This window comes from Mytilus galloprovincialis, chromosome 3 (assembly GCF_965363235.1).
Source record: "Mytilus galloprovincialis chromosome 3, xbMytGall1.hap1.1, whole genome shotgun sequence".
In the NCBI taxonomy this organism is placed as follows: Eukaryota; Metazoa; Mollusca; class Bivalvia; order Mytilida; family Mytilidae; genus Mytilus; species Mytilus galloprovincialis.
The window spans coordinates 9,774,655-9,796,715 of record NC_134840.1 but is presented as its reverse complement, the minus strand read 5'-3'; the positions used below and the strand labels follow the sequence as shown (position 1 = coordinate 9,796,715).

Below are 22,061 nucleotides of genomic sequence, written 5' to 3'. Positions count from 1 at the left end.
TGTTCTGTTGCATTCTCATTGGATTTGTGTTTGTTCTGTTGCATTCTCATTGGATTTGTGTTTATTCTGTTGCATTCTCATTGGATTTGTTTTGTTCTGTTGCATTCTCATTGGATTTGTGTTTGTTCTATTGCATTCTCATTGGATTTGTTTTGTTCTGTTGCATTCTCATTGGATTTGTGTTTATTCTGTTGCATTCTCATTGGATTTGTTTTATTCTGTTGCATTCTCATTGGATTTGTGTTTGTTCTGTTGCATTCTCATTGGATTTGTTTTGTTCTGTTGCATTCTCATTGGATTTGTTTTGTTCTGTTGCATTCTCATTGGATTTGTGTTTGTTCTGTTGCATTCTCATTGGATTTGTGTTTATTCTGTTGCATTCTCATGGATTTGTGTTTGTTCTGTTGCATTCTCATTGGATTTGTGTTTATTCTGTTGCATTCTCATTGGATTTGTGTTTATTCTGTTGCATTCTCATTGGATTTGTTTTGTTCTGTTGCATTCTCATTGGATTTGTGTTTGTTCTGTTGCATTCTCATTGGATTTGTTTTGTTCTGTTGCATTCTCATTGGATTTGTTTTGTTCTGTTGCATTCTCATTGGATTTGTGTTTGTTCTGTTGCATTCTCATTGGATTTGTTTTGTTCGGATGTTGTCTTGTTTGTATGTCATTGCCTTTTGATTGCTGTCTTAAATCTGTGCACCATTGTTTTTGGATTGTCTCTTGTTTCATTGTGTTTCTTGTTGCTTATGTTTTTAATGATTTAAGGCTTTTGCATATTGCAGCTTTATAAATATTCCACTGTCTTGTCTGATTTTTTTCTGGCTTTTGTGTTCATTGTGTTTTTTCTATTATCTTACTGTACTTTGTTTCTCTAGTTGCCTGTGGTGATTATCATTGTTGAGTTTTTGTTGTCATGGATATTTTTCATTGCGGTATTTTTTGTCACAAACAATTTAGCATGAATATGACCCGCCTGTTTTAACTTGAAGTCCTTAAATATTTAAAGGGGTTAATACTTTGCGTATATGAATACATTAAGGATTGAGCTGAAACATTTGAGAAATTCGAAGTTTTATATGGTTCTTAAAATAATGCTTAGTTGTAGCCGTTTAATATTCTCTGTAAATCCTTCCTTAGTTGTTGTATGAACGCACGGCAGATAGTCTCAGTCTGTACTAACTTGAATAGTGACCTAATCAAATTCGGAAACCCTAGTGTAGACCCCCATCAATACAGCCCTCTCAGAACTGTCAGATAAAGTATATCGGATTGATGTATGTAGCTCAATCCAGTAAATGAAGTATGCAATACAATTTGATTAAAAGATATTCTTTGATTTAGGGTGAATCGTAAATCTTACACATGATAACATTTGTGGATAAAAGTGCAAGCTTTTTGAACATGTATAAGATAGAATGATAAGTGATCTATGCTTCATCTTGACTTAGGAAATAGGTAAATGACACGCATTGTATAGTTATCACACATTGATCAGTTATCACACAGAACGGTTTTATACTTTCTGTCTTTGCTACTTGTAGTTTCAACAATAATGTATGATAAATATAAGTAGCACAAGTGTAATAGACACATTTCTTATCTTCCCCAATTTGTGAGTATCGGTACGGCATTCAGAGGTGAAATTATTTATACAATTATTTATAGTTCATTGTGCTGGGTCAAATTTAATTTATAAACAATATTAAGTTTATAGGACTGTTTTATTATTCATAACTGAAATATAAAATGTAGGTATGTTGAAGACGTTCTTTAACTAAATTTGTATGATGTTGTCAATTTGAAAGCTGTAAATTGTAGATGTTGTCTCAGAGTCCGGAAGTCGCCGAATATTTATTAAGAGATTAACGAAAACGATTTGATTATTACGTTATGTGTGTCCGTGAGTCTGATTGTGTTAGCTTTATTTGGCCTAATATATAATCGCTTGAAGATAAATTTAATCAACATGACGACATTCTAACAAATATGTGTATGTGGCAATCACTTGAAAATTGCAGAAACTGTTCAATTATACAAGTTGTTCTTCTCATAGAATTTTGACATAACTTCATAGACTATAAAAGATTGAAAAGCTTGAAATTGTAGTTCATTGTTGATATTAAGTACAACGAACTTTCATTTAACTGTATAAATGAAAATAATGATCTATTTTCAGCATGCACCGAACAGTCGTGTATGATATTCTTCGTTTATAACTTAGTCAAGCAGTTTTGATTCTATAAATTTCGATGCATCGATTCTAAATTAATATCTGACAAGAAAAATTATTCATGCTGTTGATTGTAGAAGGAAATCCCTGCTGTAAAATCAAATGTAAAAACTGGAAAGGAAATGTTAGAATATTTCTGCTCAGTTAGTCTGGTATTTTCAAAGCTTGTACTGATGGAAAACTTTGGTTAATAATTACGTCATTTTCCGATAACAATATTGAAAGGTCTACATATAGAAAAGCTCAAAGGGCAACGCAAAATTAATATAACTTGTCAACTAGACTAAGTCACTGCGTCAAATTCATAAAAGATTATCAATTTCATATCTTACTGAAGAAAGTAAAATAACTTTGTAGACTAACACTTTCGGGTCGATACTTTTGACGAAACATCATTTTCTCATTTTTGAAAATCGCTTACTGGCCGCCAACTCAATCAATATACAGATCATATCGTATCTGTAACCTAATCAGCAATGAATCACAAACGCACGAGTGATCTAGCTTTGCTATTATTTACTTGTCACAGTTTATTAGGATATTACAGAACTTCTTTTGATCAGAACGAGGCGTATAATTGGCTAACGCTTTTTTTACTGAAGACAAAGAAGTTCAGGTCCGTTACCAACTGAATGCGTTTGTAATAGACGTGAATATTACAATGTTAGAAAGTCTTTGCCTCCAAATTATTGTCATTTATATTGTTTCATCAGATGTACTGTCATATGTTCATTCCTATGATTTTTTCACTGACTATAAACCAGATCTCATAAGTTGTTATTGGCTTCATTGGCTCATGTGTATTTGAATAACAAGTAAGATGTACGTAACATATGAGACTCGTGCATACCCGTCTCCCTACATTGGTGGCATTGATAGCAACATCATAAAAGTGCCTTAATGCTGACATGATATACTTAGTTATTGATACGAGCGATTATTTTAGTTGACACATTACATTTGTTTATTTATTTCGCATCTTGCAAATCAATGTCTTTTGTAATGTAATTAAATATTCAATATTTTGTTGTAATTTTGCATTTTTGCAAGTCTTACAAGTTAAAAAAAAAACCCTTAATATTCCATATTAGTATTGTTTTCGATAAATTTAATATGAGGGAATTCAGATGAAATTCTTGCAAGGAAAACTAAATTCTTTACTTCTGATACACATTAAAAATAATTGGACAACAGTGGCTTTTCGCAATGTTCAAATTTCTATCGTAACTATTATATAAATGTTAGAACGTATTTGAGCACACTATATTAGTTATCACGTCTGTAATTGAATTAGGAGGCAGTTAACGTTGGATAGTAAACCATCCTGGGTATTTATTAAGACGTTTTGCCAATAACTTACTCCTTAGAGTACTATTTGTTTTCAGTAATGAATACACTAGAGAACCCAATCTATCATCAATCATTGAATAATTTCGCACCATTTTATGATGAACTGACAAACCTTTGAACGATTGAGAGATTGGAATAGTCTAAGAAGGAATCTGACTGTTTCATTTACATGCTTGTTTCATACGTTTAATTTATTAGAATTATACAACTACTGCTGTTTTCGACAATAATAAATATAATACCGACGAAAATCCTCTTTGTAGTAGTTCATATGTATAGTGCAAGCGATTATACCTAATGATATGCTGTACTTTAGTTATTTAGAATCTGTAATGGTGCAACAAGATAACTAGCTACGGAATGACAGACATATCGGTAATAGGTCCCCCCCCCTAATGCCTTTTTAATGTTTGTCTATGTGTAATTCATGGACAAAATGGTTTCAAAAGAGAAAGACTTTCCCATTCATATATAAAGATTGCAACTGACGAATAAGACATCGCATGAAATAGGAATATTACACTCTCAGCATTTCAACACTTCAGTATAACTAGTAAATGTGTTGAAAGTCATTAACAGTCATATAAACTTTGGAGTCTTGTCAATTGTTAAAATATTTTTTTCTGATATTGCTGATGGTAAATCTATAAGTTGTTCTGATTTATTCCGCTTGTAGTCAATCTTATACAACTGAGTTACTTCAGACAAATCAGAGTCTTACTTTTAATCGTTATCTTCAAACATTTAATACTGCTATATAAATGATGCCCTCTCATTGGATATTTTTAGGTTTGGTGACTATGTTGAACACATTTCCTCCTATTGATTGCAATAAGATGCTTTGTATCTTGACTTGCACAATTGAGAGTTTGGGATTGTTGAAAACTAACAGCAGAAGAATGACTTCAATTTCCTCATTCAAAACTTGTTATGTATTAAAACATTTAATCAGCACATAATACTGTTCAAGAGCTGATGTAAAATTCGTCTTCACTGCATTCCAGTTGAAAAGTCAAACATTTGTCTTAAATAGTCTACCTCCATTTTTCGATTTGATTTTCGCAGTTTCAGAGCGACGAAAAAACAGTCTATCAATGTAGTAAAAACATAGGCTAAAATGTAATGAAACGTGTGTATGTGTTACAGTCTATCAATGTAGTAAAACATAGGCTAAAATGTAATGAAACGTGTGCATGTGTTACAGTCTATCAATGTAGTAAAAACATAGGCTAAAATGTAATGAAACGTGTGTATGTGTTACAGTCTATCAACGTAGTAAAAACATAGGCTAAAATGTAATGAAACGTGTGTATGTGTTACAGTCTATCAACGTAGTAAAAACATAGGCTAAAATGTAATGAAACGTGTGTATGTGTTACAGTCTATCAATGTAGTAAAAAACATAGGCTAAAATGTAATGAAACGTGTGTATGTGTTACAGTCTATCAATGTAGTAAAAAACATAGGCTAAACTGTAATGAAACGTGTGTATGTGTTACAGTCTATTAATGTAGTAAAAACATAGGCTAAAATGTAATGAAACGTGTGTATGTGTTACAGTCTATCAATGTAGTAAAAACATAGGCTAAAATGTAATGAAACGTGTGTATGTGTTACAGTCTATCAATGTAGTAAAAACATAGGCTAAAATGTAATGAAACGTGTGTATGTGTTACAGTCTATCAATGTAGTAAAAACATAGGCTAAAATGTAATGAAACGTGTGTATGTGTTACAGTCTATCAATGTAGTAAAAACATAGGCTAAAATGTAATGAAACGTGTGTATGTGTTACAGTCTATCAATGTAGTAAAACATAGGCTAAAATGTAATGAAACGTGTGTATGTGTTACAGTCTATCAACGTAGTAAAAACATAGGCTAAAATGTAATGAAACGTGTGCATGTGTTACAGTCTATCAATGTAGTAAAAGAGCAGCTATTACTCTGATAGCAGATGTTATTGGGTTGGTTTTTTTTTTACAAATTCAATGAAATCAAACACCGGTTAATAGTTTTGTAACAAGTATAACTATTATTCATTCTTTATAAACGCAGATTTAGATAAGTCTAAACCCCGATGAAATCAAATAGGTACTTAAAAAGCAACATTCTCAACTTAACATCTCCATCATAATAGGCGCCACCTGTTGAGCTGGATTTGTTTTCTCTTGCGGTGCAGCTGAGATTTTAGTAGGTTTGTGTTGCTCGATTTATAGTAATATGGACTTTTTCATCGTTTTTTGTTTATGTAATGGTGTTGTCAACTTTGTGATTGAACATACCTATAATAAAGATTATTAATCTTTTCTTTTTATCCTAAACCTAGTGAAATCTATCATGTGATGATATTCTAAGAGTGGAATGAAGTGTTTATCTCTTTTTTGCAGTCTGAAACGCAGCTGCTAATGTTCATCGAAATTAAACCGATGAAAGATATTATTGCAAATATCACAAATTATATAAAAAATGTGTGATAACGATTGTGATATAAGTTAGATAAAAGTCATTTACGTTATAAATAAATCAGACGAATAATGATAAGATGATCAGTTTATCTAACCTAAAGTTCTGCTTTTATAGTACGCGACCTTCTTGTAAAATGCCATATTAAACTCAATTTTAAAGGCGACCAACGGAAAGGGTGGTTATACGAAACCACATGCGTGAGAGTACCTACTTTCAACACTAAAACAAATCATACACTGATACTCTTATCCAATAAATGTCAATTTTGTATTTTCATGACTTTCGAATTTTATAACAGCATCAGCAGGGCACGTCTGCTGTAATGATCTGTATTGATGTAGTCTTTAAGTAAGATGCTTTATAAAGCAAAAGTCGCTACTTGTTAGTCGTATTTATGTCTAATAATGACCATAGTTTTGAAATTTCCTCAAAGTACAAACCCTATGTATTCCCGATAACAGTCTTTCTTGAGTAGGAATGAACATTTGTATACAGGGTTTAATATGTTTTTGATTGGAAATTTATGTACATTGGGGTTTTCTCTGGGGTAGCTCGTCATAGAAATAACGGCATTTAAATGTATTATCATGTTAGATACAATAGAAATCAGGCGATATGATAGAAAACAGATTTATACCGTCATATTATATTAATTTTTCCTGTCTTTTCAGATTGGAAAAACACAACAAAGCTTCCTGTGATGGTTTTTGTACATGGCGAATCATATGAGATCGGAACCGGAAATGCATATGAAGGGAGTGTACTCGCTAGTTATGGAGAAGTTATAGTTGTTACTGTTAATTACAGATTGGGTGTCTTAGGTATGTAAAGCATTATCCAATTACTACAAGTTTTAATAGAAATAATAAGAATGGTATTGTGCGTATGATTGCCAAAGATAAAACTAGATGCACCAAAGACTTGGAAGGACATCTTAGATAACGAACATGGTCGGGTTGTTGTCTCTTGGACATATTCCCAATTTTCATTCTCAATTTTATGTAATGTAACTAACACATATAGTGCGATGTATTAGGTAATACAGCATCTTGTTAATTCAAGACTATAGAACATATATTCCCTTATATGAATACTCTGACTGCATATTAAAATAAATAGTAATTCTTGGGGTTTTTCCTTCAGAATCTGTTTTAGTCTTGGGCGATTTAGAACTTACCATATTACGTCAACACAACACTACATTTAGTTAATTGTTGAAAATCGGATGCGAACCTTAATATATCATTGCAATTTTTGTAATGTAGGGTTACTGTCGTGAGCATAATTTTTTATCTTATCTCTTTTTGATTAATGCCAAACAAAACAACATGTTAACACTTGTGTCAGTATTTCATAAGTTTTACGTTACCTGCTTCAATTATGATCATAATGATTTGTTTTAGTTTTTGCTGTCTGAAGTATCTTAACAGTCTTGATCTAGAAATCTACATTTCTGTTTTATTCCACAAGTGACATACTCTGCCCTAATTTATATTCTGTAAAAGCTGTATGTATTTCTGTCTGGTATATCTCTTTTACTTTAAGTTTAATAGATATTATTTACAAAAATAATAGAAGTATCCAGCAGGCATATTTAATAGTTGTAATTTGTCTTCACCCGACATTGACATATGAGGATCAAAACTGAGTTAAATTTAAACTTGACCTATAATCATTTCAACCAGCTATGTTGTCGTTGTTCTGCATAATATGTTTACTTGATTGTAGTTTATAATACTTTCTCTGATAGTATGGAAGGTTTATGCTGTAGATTATTTAAATTAAAATAAATCATGATATAAAAATGTATGATAATGCAGTGGTTAAAATCTATCAGCTTATTGGGCAAAAAATAGTTTCAAAAAAGGAACGGAAAATCCCCAAAACACTTCTTCGGTGTACACAAACTAAATTTATTATGTCTATTGTTGTGGCAGTGTTAAACTCACAAATATTTTTTTAAATGACAACTACAGATACCGGTCGTATGTGGAGCTGATAGATGCATTCAGCCAGTAAGATTGATAGGGGACGATTTAGATATAATGCTTACACCAATAGGGGAGGGTAATATAAAGATATGAAAAATAATAATGCACAGAAAGACAGCAGTCCTCAAAACACACAACGTATAAAAACACCTCTTGGGTATAATTACAAAATGTTTAAAACTATTTTTCCTTTCCTAGGTTTTCTTAGTACTGGTGACAATGAAGCCAGTGGAAACTATGCATTATGGGATTTATTTGCTGTGTTGTCATGGATACATGATAACATAGGTGCCTTTGGTGGAGATACTAACCGAGTGACATTATTTGGACATGGTTACGGTGCAGCATTGGTCAATATTTTATTATTATCACCAATGGTATCAAGTAAGTACTCATCTGATTTGTTCATCGTTTTAGAAAAAATAGCATACATTAAATTATTAGGTGCGTTTAACATATATAAGGGGACCACAGTTTTATATTCTTCGAGATTTGAAAAGAAATAATCTGGTCTTGCAAGAACTGCAAATATATAGCTTTGCCAAAAAAAGAATTGAAATAAACATTTTAACATCAAAATGCAGGATAAAAGTGTGGACAACAGTGGAAATGAAAATTCTTGCGATAAAACCATACATTTCCCACAGAAAAATACTCGAAACTCACAAAAGTGTGAAGAAGAAGGTGTACTAGGCATTTCTATCACTGCACATTGAGCGTTTTGGTGCTCAAAATTTAAAAGTTCTAACGAATTTTTAGATCACTTGTTTGATTGAAGTCGGTGGTAAGGGTGCTTAGTTACAGTATAACAACTTGATATTCTTCATAACCTTCAGGAAGACTCTGGTGATAGTTTATGAAATCACTCGCTTGGTTAAAGCCGACAGTAAGGGTGTTAAGGGTGTTAAGTTGTAGTTATGTATCGTCTATAACAACTTGATATTCTTCACAACCTTCAGTAAGACTTGGACGATGTTTTATTAAATCCCTATGAATGTCAGAACTGTAAGAAGAGAAGACTGACACTCAAACACATTCAAAAATCAATATCCGTGTTTCACTGGCAGCCTTGTGGATGAAATAAAAAATGAACTATCGGATAAGCAAATGGTCAGCGTACTTTTTATTAAGGCCATATAGTATTGTGCAAAATGACTGTAAAAAGTAATAGAAAAAAAGCAATCCAAAACCGGTGCTTATAAGATAAGATAGGTAAAAATAGTAAACAGATAGATGAAAATTAGTATATAAACACCAAAAACGTCATTTAATTTCGAAAAATGCATTTAAACATTTAAGATTTGTAAACGATGAATATGTAAATTCGTATTTATCATTATAAAAACATGTACATGGCGAAAATAAATACAAATATCGTATTTACGAAAGGCACAACTCATCTGTTAATCATTTCTGATAACCTGTAATCACCCACGGCGTTTGGAGGGGTTAGTATTGCCAAGTCTTTTTTTCATGATTGTCAGTTTGTCTTCACTAACTTATAAGTTAGAATAAACCTTTGGTATCGTCCGCCTTTTTCATACTCTGGACCATGAATACATTCGGATTATAGGACCATGAATACATTCGGATTGTAGGACCATGAATACATTCGGATTATAGGACCATGAATACATTCGGATTATAGGACCATGAATACATTCGGATTATAGGACCATGAATACATTCGGATTATAGCAGATAGTTTTTGTAAATGACATCAAGATGCTTAATTGATAAGAAATTTGTTGGATTTGGAAGATGATTTGAAACAGTTGCTTTTCAATGCGAGGTAAACATGCTTTTAAGCGCCCAACCTTCCCCGAACCTTCTTGGACAATGGTCAAACTGCACAAACTAAGAAAAAAACTGTAAATCATTATATTGGCACGAAGCACAAAAACAACTGGATTCAAAATTCGTTGACTACTAGTATGTAATGAGCATATATATGCCATTGAACTAGAACTTCAATACCACAGCTAGCTCTGGCTCACAAACTAGAAATAGAAAAAGAAGATAAGTCAAGGACAAAACTGTACGACAAAAGCGTAATTTTTTCTTTTCAATTTACACGTAACAATATTCCACGACACTTGCATATGAAGTATATATCTCTCGGTTAATATGATATCTGATCTTGAATTATATACAGCAATAATAACAATAAACTTAACAAATTATACGACAAATGACAGTTCGTGGACCATCCTAGATCATATATCATACCTCCCACAATTGTTAAATAAACTCAATGGATAGTCTTACATTTCTGTACACCAAGGTTGTCCAAAAGTAGTGTGGAAGTTCATAATGAGTACTTAACCTTCCCTTTCATATTGAATAGCGGTTATAACACAAACGAAAAATATAACGTACAGACCCTTTATTAATTATGAGTCTATGACACAAATTTATATAGGTAATTGAATTTAGCCAAATCATTCATTGTAATACCGATGTTGTTCATTTGTTGTTTCATTGACATTTGTTCAGACTCCTGTTTTTTAAATTACACTTAACCTTATGTCAATGCAGAATTGTGTTTGTTAATACTTCGTGTTTAACCGAGATGTATTCTGATTATTTGTGTTTAACCGAGATGTATTCTGATTATTTGTGTTTAACCGAGATGTATTCTGATTGTTTGTGTTTAACCGAGATGTATTCTGATTATTTGTGTTTAACCGAGATGTATTCTGATTATTTGTGCCGTTTTATTACTGTTCCATTGACATATGCCCCCGCATCTCTCTTTATTCATCGTTTTATTAATGTTCCATTGACATATGCCCTCGCATCTCTCTTTATTCATCGTTTTATTACTGTTCCATTGACATATGCCCCCGCATCTCTCTTTATTCATCGTTTTATTACTGTTCCATTGACATATGCCCTCGTATCTCTCTTTATTCATCGTTTTATTACTGTTCCATTGACATATGCCATCGTATCTCTCTTTATTCATCGTTTTATTACTGTTCCATTGACATATGCCCTCGTATCTCTCTTTATTCATCGTTTTATTACTGTTCCATTGACATATGCCCTTGTATCTCTCTTTATTCATCGTTTTATTACTGTTCCATTGACATATGCCCCCGCATCTCTCTTTATTCATCGTTTTATTACTGTTCCATTGACATATGCCCCCACATCTCTCTTTATTCATCGTTTTATTACTGCTCCATTGACATATGCCCCCGTATCTCTCTTTATTCATCGTTTTATTACTGTTCCATTGACATATGCCCTCGTATCTCTCTTTATTCGTCGTTTTATTACTGTTCCATTGACATATGCCCTCGTATCTCTCTTTATTCATCGTTTTATTACTGTTCCATTGACATATGCCCTCGTATCTCTCTTTATTCATCGTTTTATTACTGTTCCATGGACATATGCCCCGCATCTCTCTTTATTCATCGTTTTTCATTAAACTGACAGATTTAAAATCCGTAAGACAGTTTAAAAAAAAACAATCATAAAATGCGACTCTATTCTCTGTAGAAATGTTTCTTTTCCCTTATTTTCAATATGTAGAATAAGCGACAGTAAAAATTTAAAAGATAAAAAATATAATCAGAAAAAGTTGTAGCATTCTCTATAAAGTTTGATCCCGTTTTGAAACGCAAATTAGAATAACTTAATATAACTGTTTACAGCTATGATCGTCTGGCCAATTAGAAGGGAGATCACGACCCATCTTCGCATTAACTGATTATCGGAGAAATGTTTATATTAACAGTGGAACTAATTAGCCTTGATGTTTGCTATTGAAGTCATGGGCGAGCTGTGTTCCTTTTTAGAATCTTTTTTTGTCACGATTGTTTTCTTCCGTACGTGACATTTCTATTTAAATCTTTATAGTGGAAAACTTTTTTTCATCACTATTGAAACTGTTGTCCGGTAAATCTTTGGAGGGAACTTATTTAGTGAAGTCGTTACAATTCCTTGTCCAACAATAAATGCTACAAAAAAAAAATAACTTATTGGTCGTACTGGAAAATGCTTCCCTAAGGTTTTGTTGTTTAACCTTGGTGTGTATGTTCTAAATGAATTGATGAGATTTGAAAATCGGTAAACTTCTGTGACTTCTAACCAATGACATAACACCTTAAGAAAAAGTATTTTGCTTAATACACTTACCGATATGCAACACGACGAATAATGCATGTGGACCAGGATTTGCTATATAGAATGACCCATTTCTTAATAACTCATATCATCCCTGGCTTTTTTTATTTTTAATGTTTTCAATGCTTTTTTAAGTATCCGTCGTTTTTTGTTTTGTGTGCTTGTCATGATGTTTTCGGTTTCTCTACGACATGTTAATTTTTATTGTCTCGATTGTTTTATTCACACATCGTTGTCAATGTCAGGGAATTTAATGCGACTGTCATACAAGTGAGAGGTTTAGCTCTCTATAAAATAATGTTAAATCCACCATTTTCTACATAAGAAAATGTCTGTACAAAGTCAGGAATATGATAGTTGTTATCCATTCGTTTGATGTGTTTTAGCTTTTGATTTTACCATTTGATTAGGTACACGAAGTTGGGTATTTTTGTATATTTGTTTTTCATATCAAATGTATTATTAGCCCTTAGTCAATATCAGCTCAAGATACGAAAGCTCGCGAGCTTATATTGCCCGAGGGTTGATAATACATCTGGTATGAAAAATGACATCTTGTGATCTTTTTATCATATACCTCAATACTGGAAAACATTAACAGTTAAATATATTGATCATTTTAAGAGGTTATCAAGTGGGAGTTCAAAAAATGAAAAAGTTTACAGACGAAGGACGCAAAATTTATTACATCCGATATGAAATATTCTATTACTTGACTAAACATAGGAGAAATATAACGGTTTAATGAATTGTTATATTCACGATGAAAAAAAAAAATCTGCAAAATTAAACATAACGATATCATACAACTTAATTAATTGTATCATGATTATATAGTATAGGAAGGCAAGAGTACTTGTTACATTTTTATATTGTAATTTACAGCATTTCTGACTTTACACTTATGTTAAATAGAAAAGACGTAAAACTTATGTATGGAATAATTGTTCTGTAATATATTGGAATACTTTTTTTACAGCTCGACTTATTCAGCGTGCCATTTTGCAGAGTGGTTCAGCTCTAAGTCCCTGGGCAGTATCATTTGACGCTGTCACATGCACTCAGTGGTTAGCTGTAAATGTTAATTGTTCTCAATATTTAAGTGATTCAGAACTACTTGTTAAATGTTTGCGCAATAAAACAGCTACTGAACTAGTAGAACACGTGCCTTTACCTCCTAAATATTATTCCTGTTTTGCACCAACACCCGGTGGTGGACAAATGTTTCCTGATAATATTAGAGAACTTTTAAAAAGAAGGGACACTGTATTTTCACAAATCCCTGTTATGTTCGGTGTAACTAGAAACGAAGCTTACTCATATTTGAAGCAACGGGAACTTGAAGAAGGAATCACAAAGGAAAGAAAAGCTCAGATAATTCGTACTTTCGTTCACAATTTGTATAAATTCCATAGACAAAAGTTATATGAAATCATTGACTTTCAGTACACTGAATGGAATAAAGAACAAGATAGAAACACTACCCGTGATAATGTCATGGACATGTTGAGTGACGGTTTGTATGTCGCTCCTGTGGTAGAAATGGCACACGAACATGCAAAACGGGGTGCAGGTACATACTTTTATAACTTTGGATATTCAACACAATCCGAAAACTTTCCTCAGTGGTCTAGTGGTGTCCATGGCGACGAATTACCGTATGTGTTTGGAGCCCCTCTTGTTGATGGTATTTCGCCATTTCCTAGTCGTTATACGAAAAACGAAAAGAAATTAAGTTCAGCTGTAATGCGATTCTGGACAAATTTCGCAAAATCAGGGTAAGGCAATTTATTATCTAGCATTGTCTTTCTGCAAAATCTAAGATTTTTTTGGATTTCGTTTTTTTTTTTTTTTTTAAATCTTCAGCAATAGCTATAAAACCAGGTTTCATTCACCATTTTCTACATACAGAAAATGTCTGTATCAAGACAGAAGTATGACAGATGTTTCCCATTCGTTTGATGTGTTTGAGCGTTGGATTTTACCATTTAAGTGGAGACTTTCCGTTTTGAAGTTTCCTTGAATTTCATTATTTTTGTTATTTTACTTTTGACATACTTTACAAATACAAATTATCAATTGAGAAAGTCTCCAACAAATAAAAGTATTATAGTATATTAAACTTGACTTTTACTGTAAAACTGTAAAACGTTATGGTATGAAAAAACGTAAAACCAATACAATAAATAACATGTAATACAGTATATCAAATGCAAAATTATGCTTAAAACCTTTGGTCTTTTCAATACTTGTGATTCCAATATTATTTGGTTTGTTTCCAGCCTTTAACAATACACTTAAAGATCAGTAAAAATATATATTTTATTACTTCATAGGTAAGAAAGTCATTTATTCACATAAAACTGTATTTCCCCTTAATTGTTCACATTTCACATATAAAGCAACACAGTGTGAAGGAGGATCAGTTCTGATGAATACCACAAATAGTACTTATATGAAGACCACACAGTTATTTATAAAGCTTTCAGACTCTAATATTGTCTATAGTTCTTTCATCGCATGATGTCCGTAACAAACCTTTTATAAACAGTTAATACAGAATTGTTTTCAGTATCCAATTGACAACTTTAAAGAATAAGATGTGATTGTTATCTCCGTTGGTAAATGTAATAGGATATCAATGAATTATTTCTCAAATATAGAAGAAGAATCTTCATTTTTTGTGTCTACCTTATAATTGTATTGTGACTATTATCGCCACAGACTATATTACTACATGCGTTGCGTTTAATTAAATATATTTGATCTAACTAGTAACATTGCTGGTTTGTAGACAAAAACAACTCAAAACTTCACAAGCAATTCCAGTTCCCAATTTCAAATTCGGATATAATCAGACCATATATAAATGATATAAACCATACTTATATGACATTGTTCATGGTGTTTAGGAAATTATATATTACAGGGATCCGAACGTGCCGTTAAAGGATACCGAACAGGACAAATTTTCGGACGTGTATTGGCCGAAGTATGACATGGCTAAACAACGATATTTTCATATAGGTACGTATATGGAGGTATAATTTGGTCAAACAACTATTCTGAGTAGACTTTTAGTACACACTTTTCAGTTTTTTAGAGATGAAATTGAAAACTCAATCCTGTCACTCTTGCATTGGAAAAAATTAATAGCTTTGGATATTTTATGAACAATTCATTACCGTAAAAATTATCTACGAAACTTCAAAATTGATTGAACAAAATCAGAAAGGAAGTACTGACAATTAAAAAATTCAGAAATGCAATCGATTTTGATATAAATAAAAAAAAAAGATTTTCTAACATATAATTGCATGTTATTTATGCGTTCGCTGCAATAGTCAATCGAGGTACATACAGCCTTATATGTACATTAGTTGTAGTTCCATAACACGTGTGTTTTCTTATTTTGTTTTATTGATATTTCAAACTAAATACAATTTAAGTTTTATTCTTCCACTTATAACTTTTCATTTATACTAAATCTACATATTAACAATTGGTGTACTTGAAAATATACCGTTGTTTATATAATTTCTAAGATCATAGATATAGGAGGATGTGGTGTGAGTGCCAATGAGACAACTCTCCATCCAAATAACAATTTAAAAAAGTAAAGCATTATATGTCAATGTACGTCCTTAAACACGAAGCCTTGGCTCACACCGAACAACAAGCTATAAAGGGCCACAACAAAACTTGCCTGACAAAATGATCTACATTGTTTTATTACAGCTTTTACATTAATGCTAGCAAGACAAATCTTTGTTTGGCTTGCTTGCTTTGTTTGTATCAGTGTTTGCTGAAGCATGGTAATTAAGATAGGCGGGGCTTCAGCTTGTATACATCATACTTAAATTTTATTGGACGTTATGTTTGAGGTTAAGGACACTAAATTTTAAAACATCCCATGACTCATATTCTCAAATGTTTCCTTACCTGTAAATATACAATACAGACAGGATTTTACTTCGTCGAAATTATCTCCCCATTACGCCAGTTTATTTTCACAATCGTAGAAATGGAAGACAATTTTTTTTCTTCAAATATCCAACTTAAAGACTGTCGTCAAGCACTTTTAGTAAAATAGCTATTCGAACACACCTACTCTGATTTTGTGATCCATTGGATAGGTATTTCACTTCACCCCTATATTTCATCTTTTAGTACTGTGATTTTTTTATGTTATAAAGTCAACCTGTAGCTTTGCTATATTAAAATGATACAATCTGAAGCGAGATGATGTATCAAATACTCTTGCTTTGTACGTTTTCAAGACAAAATATTCATCTCAAACACACCCTAACATAAAAAAAAATGTACACTCGATTTCCTCTTTTCAATACAATTGTTTCCCATTTTTTTGAATATTTTCTTGAGTTACATAATGGAAGGGCAGACATGGAAATAACTGACTGAACTAATAGATTGATATGTTATAAAAAACAATATTAGGTCAATGCTGAAGGCCAGTTTCTCAGCCTCATACAAGAAAAAAGTTTATATTTTTCTTTCATTGACAAATTATTGTATTTTTACAGGTGAGGAAACATGTGAGAATATTTGTCATGTGATTAGGTGTCCTTAACCTCAAACATAACGTCCAATAAAATTTAAGTATGATGTATACAAGCTGAAGCCCCGCCTATCTTAATTGCCATGCTTGAGCAAACATTGATACAAACAAAGCAAGCAAGCCAAACAAAGATTTGTCTTGCTAGCATTAATGTGAAAGCTGTAAACAGAAATAATAAGTTACACAATGTAGATGTTAATTTGATGGACCTATAACTATTGTTAACTTTTGAACACTCTTTTAATGGCTATCGGTACGACAGATGCAATAGGTAACACATTTCAAAATGAAGAAAGTCATGAAAGCAAATCGTTTTCGATAGCAAACGGGAACACACATTATATAGTATTTTATCTGCCAAATTTGAAACACAGGTTTGCACATTCATATTAATCGACAAACCTACCTTCCGTTATACGTGGGACAACATTACCACACTATGGAACAGTGGTTCTAAACTTGTTTATGCTAATCTCCTATTCAGAGTGGGATAAAAAAAATAAAGATGTCAATAGTCTAATAATGTTTCATCGGGAACATTTAAGAAGAGTAGAATCTGTGTAATCAGTCTTTTTTATCACACTTTTTTTTATTAATAATTTCCTGTTTTCATTATCTAAAATCAAATTAAAACATCATATTAACTTCAAACATTTTAAAACCGTTCACATGTGTGGAAGTATCGCGAAATAAATTCCTTATCTGACAACCTGAGACTTCGTTATCCTAGCCATATAAAGATATACTAGTAGGTATAGATATATTTCGTGTTCATTTTTTGTACCGGAGTACAAATGATCCTTCAAAACTTGGCAAATAGTACAAGTAGTGTAAAAGTATTATTTCTCTTTTGACATCAGAGACTAATCCATGCTATGGGGAGATAGGTGAAGAAACATGTTGGGATACTTTGGGTATGTACTCTGTGTGCATGCAAACTATATAAAATAAATACTAACAATTCAATTATATTTTATAAAAGTCATTATAATTAATAAACATACGTTTATACAAATTTCCTCTCTTTTCATTTCTTAAAAATAAAAGTTAAATTGAATGTGCATGACAAAAACATTGATATTTAAATTTCCAAAACAATAACTTTGGGTTTTAATTTTTATATTTGCTGTCAGTGCATTGCGTATTGAACTTACTAATGCCTTTTGCATTGTTCAACTTTTTTGGCTGATAGAAGAGCTTCATTGCTTTATTGCACGTTTTTAACAATAAGAATTAAAAATTATACTTTCGATAAGAATTTCAAGATCTGTATTCGGCGGTTAAACATATTTATCTAAGATTTACCAATGTATCAACTGAGATGAGAAGTCCAAAATCACATCGATAGTTTAGGTTTTTCTTATCTATGTTATACGTAGTGGCATTGCTTTTAGGTTTAGGATATTGTATAATCAAGTTAAACATTGTCTTGCTTAATTACTACATAAACCGTGTTGCAAATAGAAAAGATCCTAATGTATTTATCAAATATATCAATACATAGATTTGCTTGCAGACACAGTATATACACATAAGTAATACAATTAACGGTACCAATTTTCCTGCACATTACAAAGTGCACATTTAGAGAGTACAGTAGATACTAATAAGTTTTAAGAAGTGAATGAATAGGAAGTACAGTATATTCTATCAATAGGGAAACTATGATATTGCCAAATAAGTTTCTAATTGAAATTCGGGCATGAATATTTACATGGGTGTCATTCGGTTTTAATGAGAGAATTGATCGTGAAGGAATAACTAATTGTCAAGCATTGCAATCAGATTGTGAAAGATTTTCAAAAACTTGATAAAAATGCGATGCATTGGATCAGAGCATAGACAACACAAAAAAGGAAACACGTTTAGTTTAATAAATTCTGATATCATGTTGTAATAAGGGGGAAACTAGGTGAGACAACGTTGATAAAAGTAGCAAAATTCCGATTTGAATTAATTATACCGGTACAAGATTGTGTATTTTTTTTTCAAATTTTAATTCGGCTATTGATATCGAAATGCAAACGTGCCCTGAAAAAAAAATGTGTTTGCAACTTTTGTCTTTTTTTTAGTTCTGTATGAGAAGATATAGTCAGTTTTCAAAAAAAATTAATTCATTTAGTTCCTATAAAAAGTGTATCGAAAACTTAACGAAACATTGTTCTCTTTGTTTTACCTTTAAGGCAGTGATTTTATTCGATTGTGTTGTTTTTTTTGCGCAATTCTTCTAAACATAAGTATGGAAAAACAGACGTGTTGTACAAAGATATCAAATTATCTGCTCTAAGCATGCTAAGCTAAGCCATTCTTAATCTTTATTTATCATTCCTATGATTAGTGTAAGGGGAATGATACATCAGTAGTGTACAGTGTTCATTATTGCCAATGAGAAAGGTGCATGTAAGAAAGACTTGATAACAAAAACGTTCATATTTTGTAGCTCATGCAAATATATAAATGTATTTTGCTATAAATGATAATCATAAATATGAAAACTTGATAACATCGTTTACAAACACAGAATATAAAAAAAGCAGAATCTTCCTGTTAAACCAGTCTCGTAAAATGTAGTTAAAACATATATGCCTTGGTTTGTTTTAACATTTTATAGGAAATTTTACAGGCGTATCTCGAAATATTTCTGTATAAAACATATGTTTTGGAAAAGTATACGATATGCTATCTTTGTTGATAGAATATCTCGTATATTTTGATAAATACAGATCATTCTATTTAGTTCTTTAAGTCTATAATGGTTTCGATGTATATGATGATAATTTAAAAGAACATATTTTTCTTACCTCATCAATCTGTTTGAATTCCAGTTACATCTGCAAATATTCTACCGGTTTTTTTTTTATTTGACCTTGTTTAACTAAATGATTTGCTAAGTTTGCCACATAAACTATTAAATAAAAAGTAAATCTCAAAAATAACCAAGTACAAGGTAAATTCAAAAAGGGAAAATTCAGAAAAAAACTGACGAAAGTAAACGTTATCAACTGACAGAACACATTCTGTACAATATATTCCATTCAAACAACTTTTTAAAAGCCACAAACACATAGTTTCTGATAGATTCATTTATATATAGACTGACAAAACAGTAATACACAGAAAGTACAGACAAATGTAGGAGGTAAATAAACGAACAATATAAGACCTATCTTGTCAGATTGGTTTTGTTCTTACATTCCTTTTTAGCAATTTTTACTTTCTTACTTCAATGCCTATATTTGAAATCCGCCTTTTGAAAATGAGATTATAAAGACATTGGCGACATTGGTGACCAAAGGTTCTAGTCTTTTACACGAATAAAGATAAAATAATTCTGTATACGAAAATATTGGAATTTTGTGTCCAGAATGAGTAAAATGCTAATATTATCACAAATTCCCACACTTAAGTTATTCACAGGATTTTTTAATTGAGATAAACAAAATATATAAACAATCGTATGTTTTGTAATATTTTACAGGTAAACGTCCACAGATAAAACACCACTACAGAGGATCAGAACTGGCTTTGTGGTTGAATCTAATACCACAAATAAACAAGAAACAAGATCCAAATACGGGTATCAAATCTGAGGCGTCTCAACATGAACTTCTTGACTGGAAAAACATATCAACGTTTGACGATCCAGACGGACTAGTATCTAAATTCACTCGTTTATTTCCATTACCGCCTCCGACTCCTCCGGTCACGCGGCTACTCAATGATGTCCACGTGACTAATCATCCGGCGTTTGATGGAATGGACCGAAATTACCATAGATCGACACCAAGACAAACATCACAGGAAGAAATTACAGATCTACCGAAAGACCTTACTACAAATGAGAACGCTGCGATCGCTGGAGAGAGAACACAAGAATCTATAGCAACAAGTTCCGTCCCACTAAGTATCACTGTAGCAATAGGCTGTTCTTTATTATTTATCAATATTTTAATATATGCCGGAGTTTATTATCAAAGAGAAAGAATAAAGAAGATAAAACAAGGTGAAGCAGCTAACGCTAGTAGGAACTCACAAAGTAGGGGGAATAGCAACGAACCAGACGGTGACGAAATTACAACAGTTCCGGTTAATCATTTATCTGGATCACTTTCAAATTCTAAACCAGATATTCAAAACAATCCTGTATATTCTGTTATATCGAAACAGTCAGAAACGGCTGATAAATATAGTTACACACCAGTGCCAACAAACACTAATTCTCCTATGCATCGAACGCGAGTGCCTCACTCGCAGACAAACTCAATTGCTAGTTCGAGTAAAAGTGGCAATTCTTTAAATCATATTTCCGGCAAACCACCTGATCGTTCACCGCATGGCAGTGATCGAAGTGTAAATAAACATAATCAAACTTCTGGTTCTGGTTCAAATAATGCAATAACGATAGTATAGTGAATGTAGTTAGTTACTTTGTATATAGTGTGTATACATTTAATGATGATATTTTGTACATATTTCATTTTTACCATTGTGTACATGGCGACAAATGGATTAGTATGTATGTGTGCTATCTGTGTTGATATCATTCCTTTACATATCCGGTTTGAACTGATTTCATATCATTCTTAATGAGACGATTATTAAATAAAAATTTTGAAAACTATGAAGAGTTGACATGATAAGGTATTTTTTACAAACTTGTCTTTTAAAAAGAAGAAAAAATGAGTGAATACGGGAAACTTGTTAGAGTTATTTTAGAAAAAAAACCACTACATCCAAATTACCATCTTCTCATAGTAAAAAAAGTATATGTATACATATTCTATATGCTAAATGTAGCAAACTCAGGTCTCCTTTACTGGTTAGAATGTATTTATCTTTTCGGAAAGCACAGTTCACCAACATTGACATGAAGGATACTATTAAATAAAAGATTATATTTTTGCTTGGAAACTGTCAATATACTTGCCACATCAAGTCAGTTGTCATGCGATTAATAGTTTCGTTCTACTGATAACATGTTCAGTATAATGTTGGGTCGATGCACGTGATTTGAAATTAATTACTACATGTAAGGTTTTAACTAATGAAATAGAAAGCAATGAAATATTTGATAACTCAAATGTATCCTTATTTACTATTTTTAAGCAAATGAACGCGTAGTAGAAAACATTGTCTTGTGAATTTTGATTTTATGTTCTTTAATAACGTGTTTTTATTTCCAAAATTACGCGTTAAGTGTTATGGCTTTACGTATACAAAAGAGTTATGTATTTTGTTTGATTTAATAGCGGGTTTGTTTTTCTTTGTCATTTAGTTTTTCTACCGAAATGTTTTAATTACCAC

General features: G+C 31.8%; 1 protein-coding gene across 8 annotated transcripts in view; it reads left to right on the top strand.

Moving 5' to 3' along the window:
* The window catches only part of LOC143067158 (neuroligin-4, X-linked-like), a 245,086-nt gene extending 223,708 nt beyond the window's left edge, over positions 1-21,378 (top strand). For 7 of the 8 annotated variants that reach the window (XM_076240224.1, XM_076240223.1, XM_076240225.1 and 4 more), the window contains exons 2-7: positions 6,722-6,871; positions 8,240-8,425; positions 13,158-13,956; positions 15,108-15,205; positions 17,618-17,671; positions 20,236-21,378. In XM_076240224.1, the coding sequence (XP_076096339.1) occupies positions 6,722-6,871; positions 8,240-8,425; positions 13,158-13,956; positions 15,108-15,205; positions 17,618-17,671; positions 20,236-21,167 (2,219 nt within the window). In that variant the 3' untranslated portion in view covers positions 21,168-21,378. The remainder of the gene's footprint in view (positions 1-6,721; positions 6,872-8,239; positions 8,426-13,157; positions 13,957-15,107; positions 15,206-17,617; positions 17,672-20,235) is intronic. The other variant, XM_076240222.1, reaches the window with a different exon arrangement.
* The last annotated feature ends 683 nt before the right edge of the window (positions 21,379-22,061 follow it).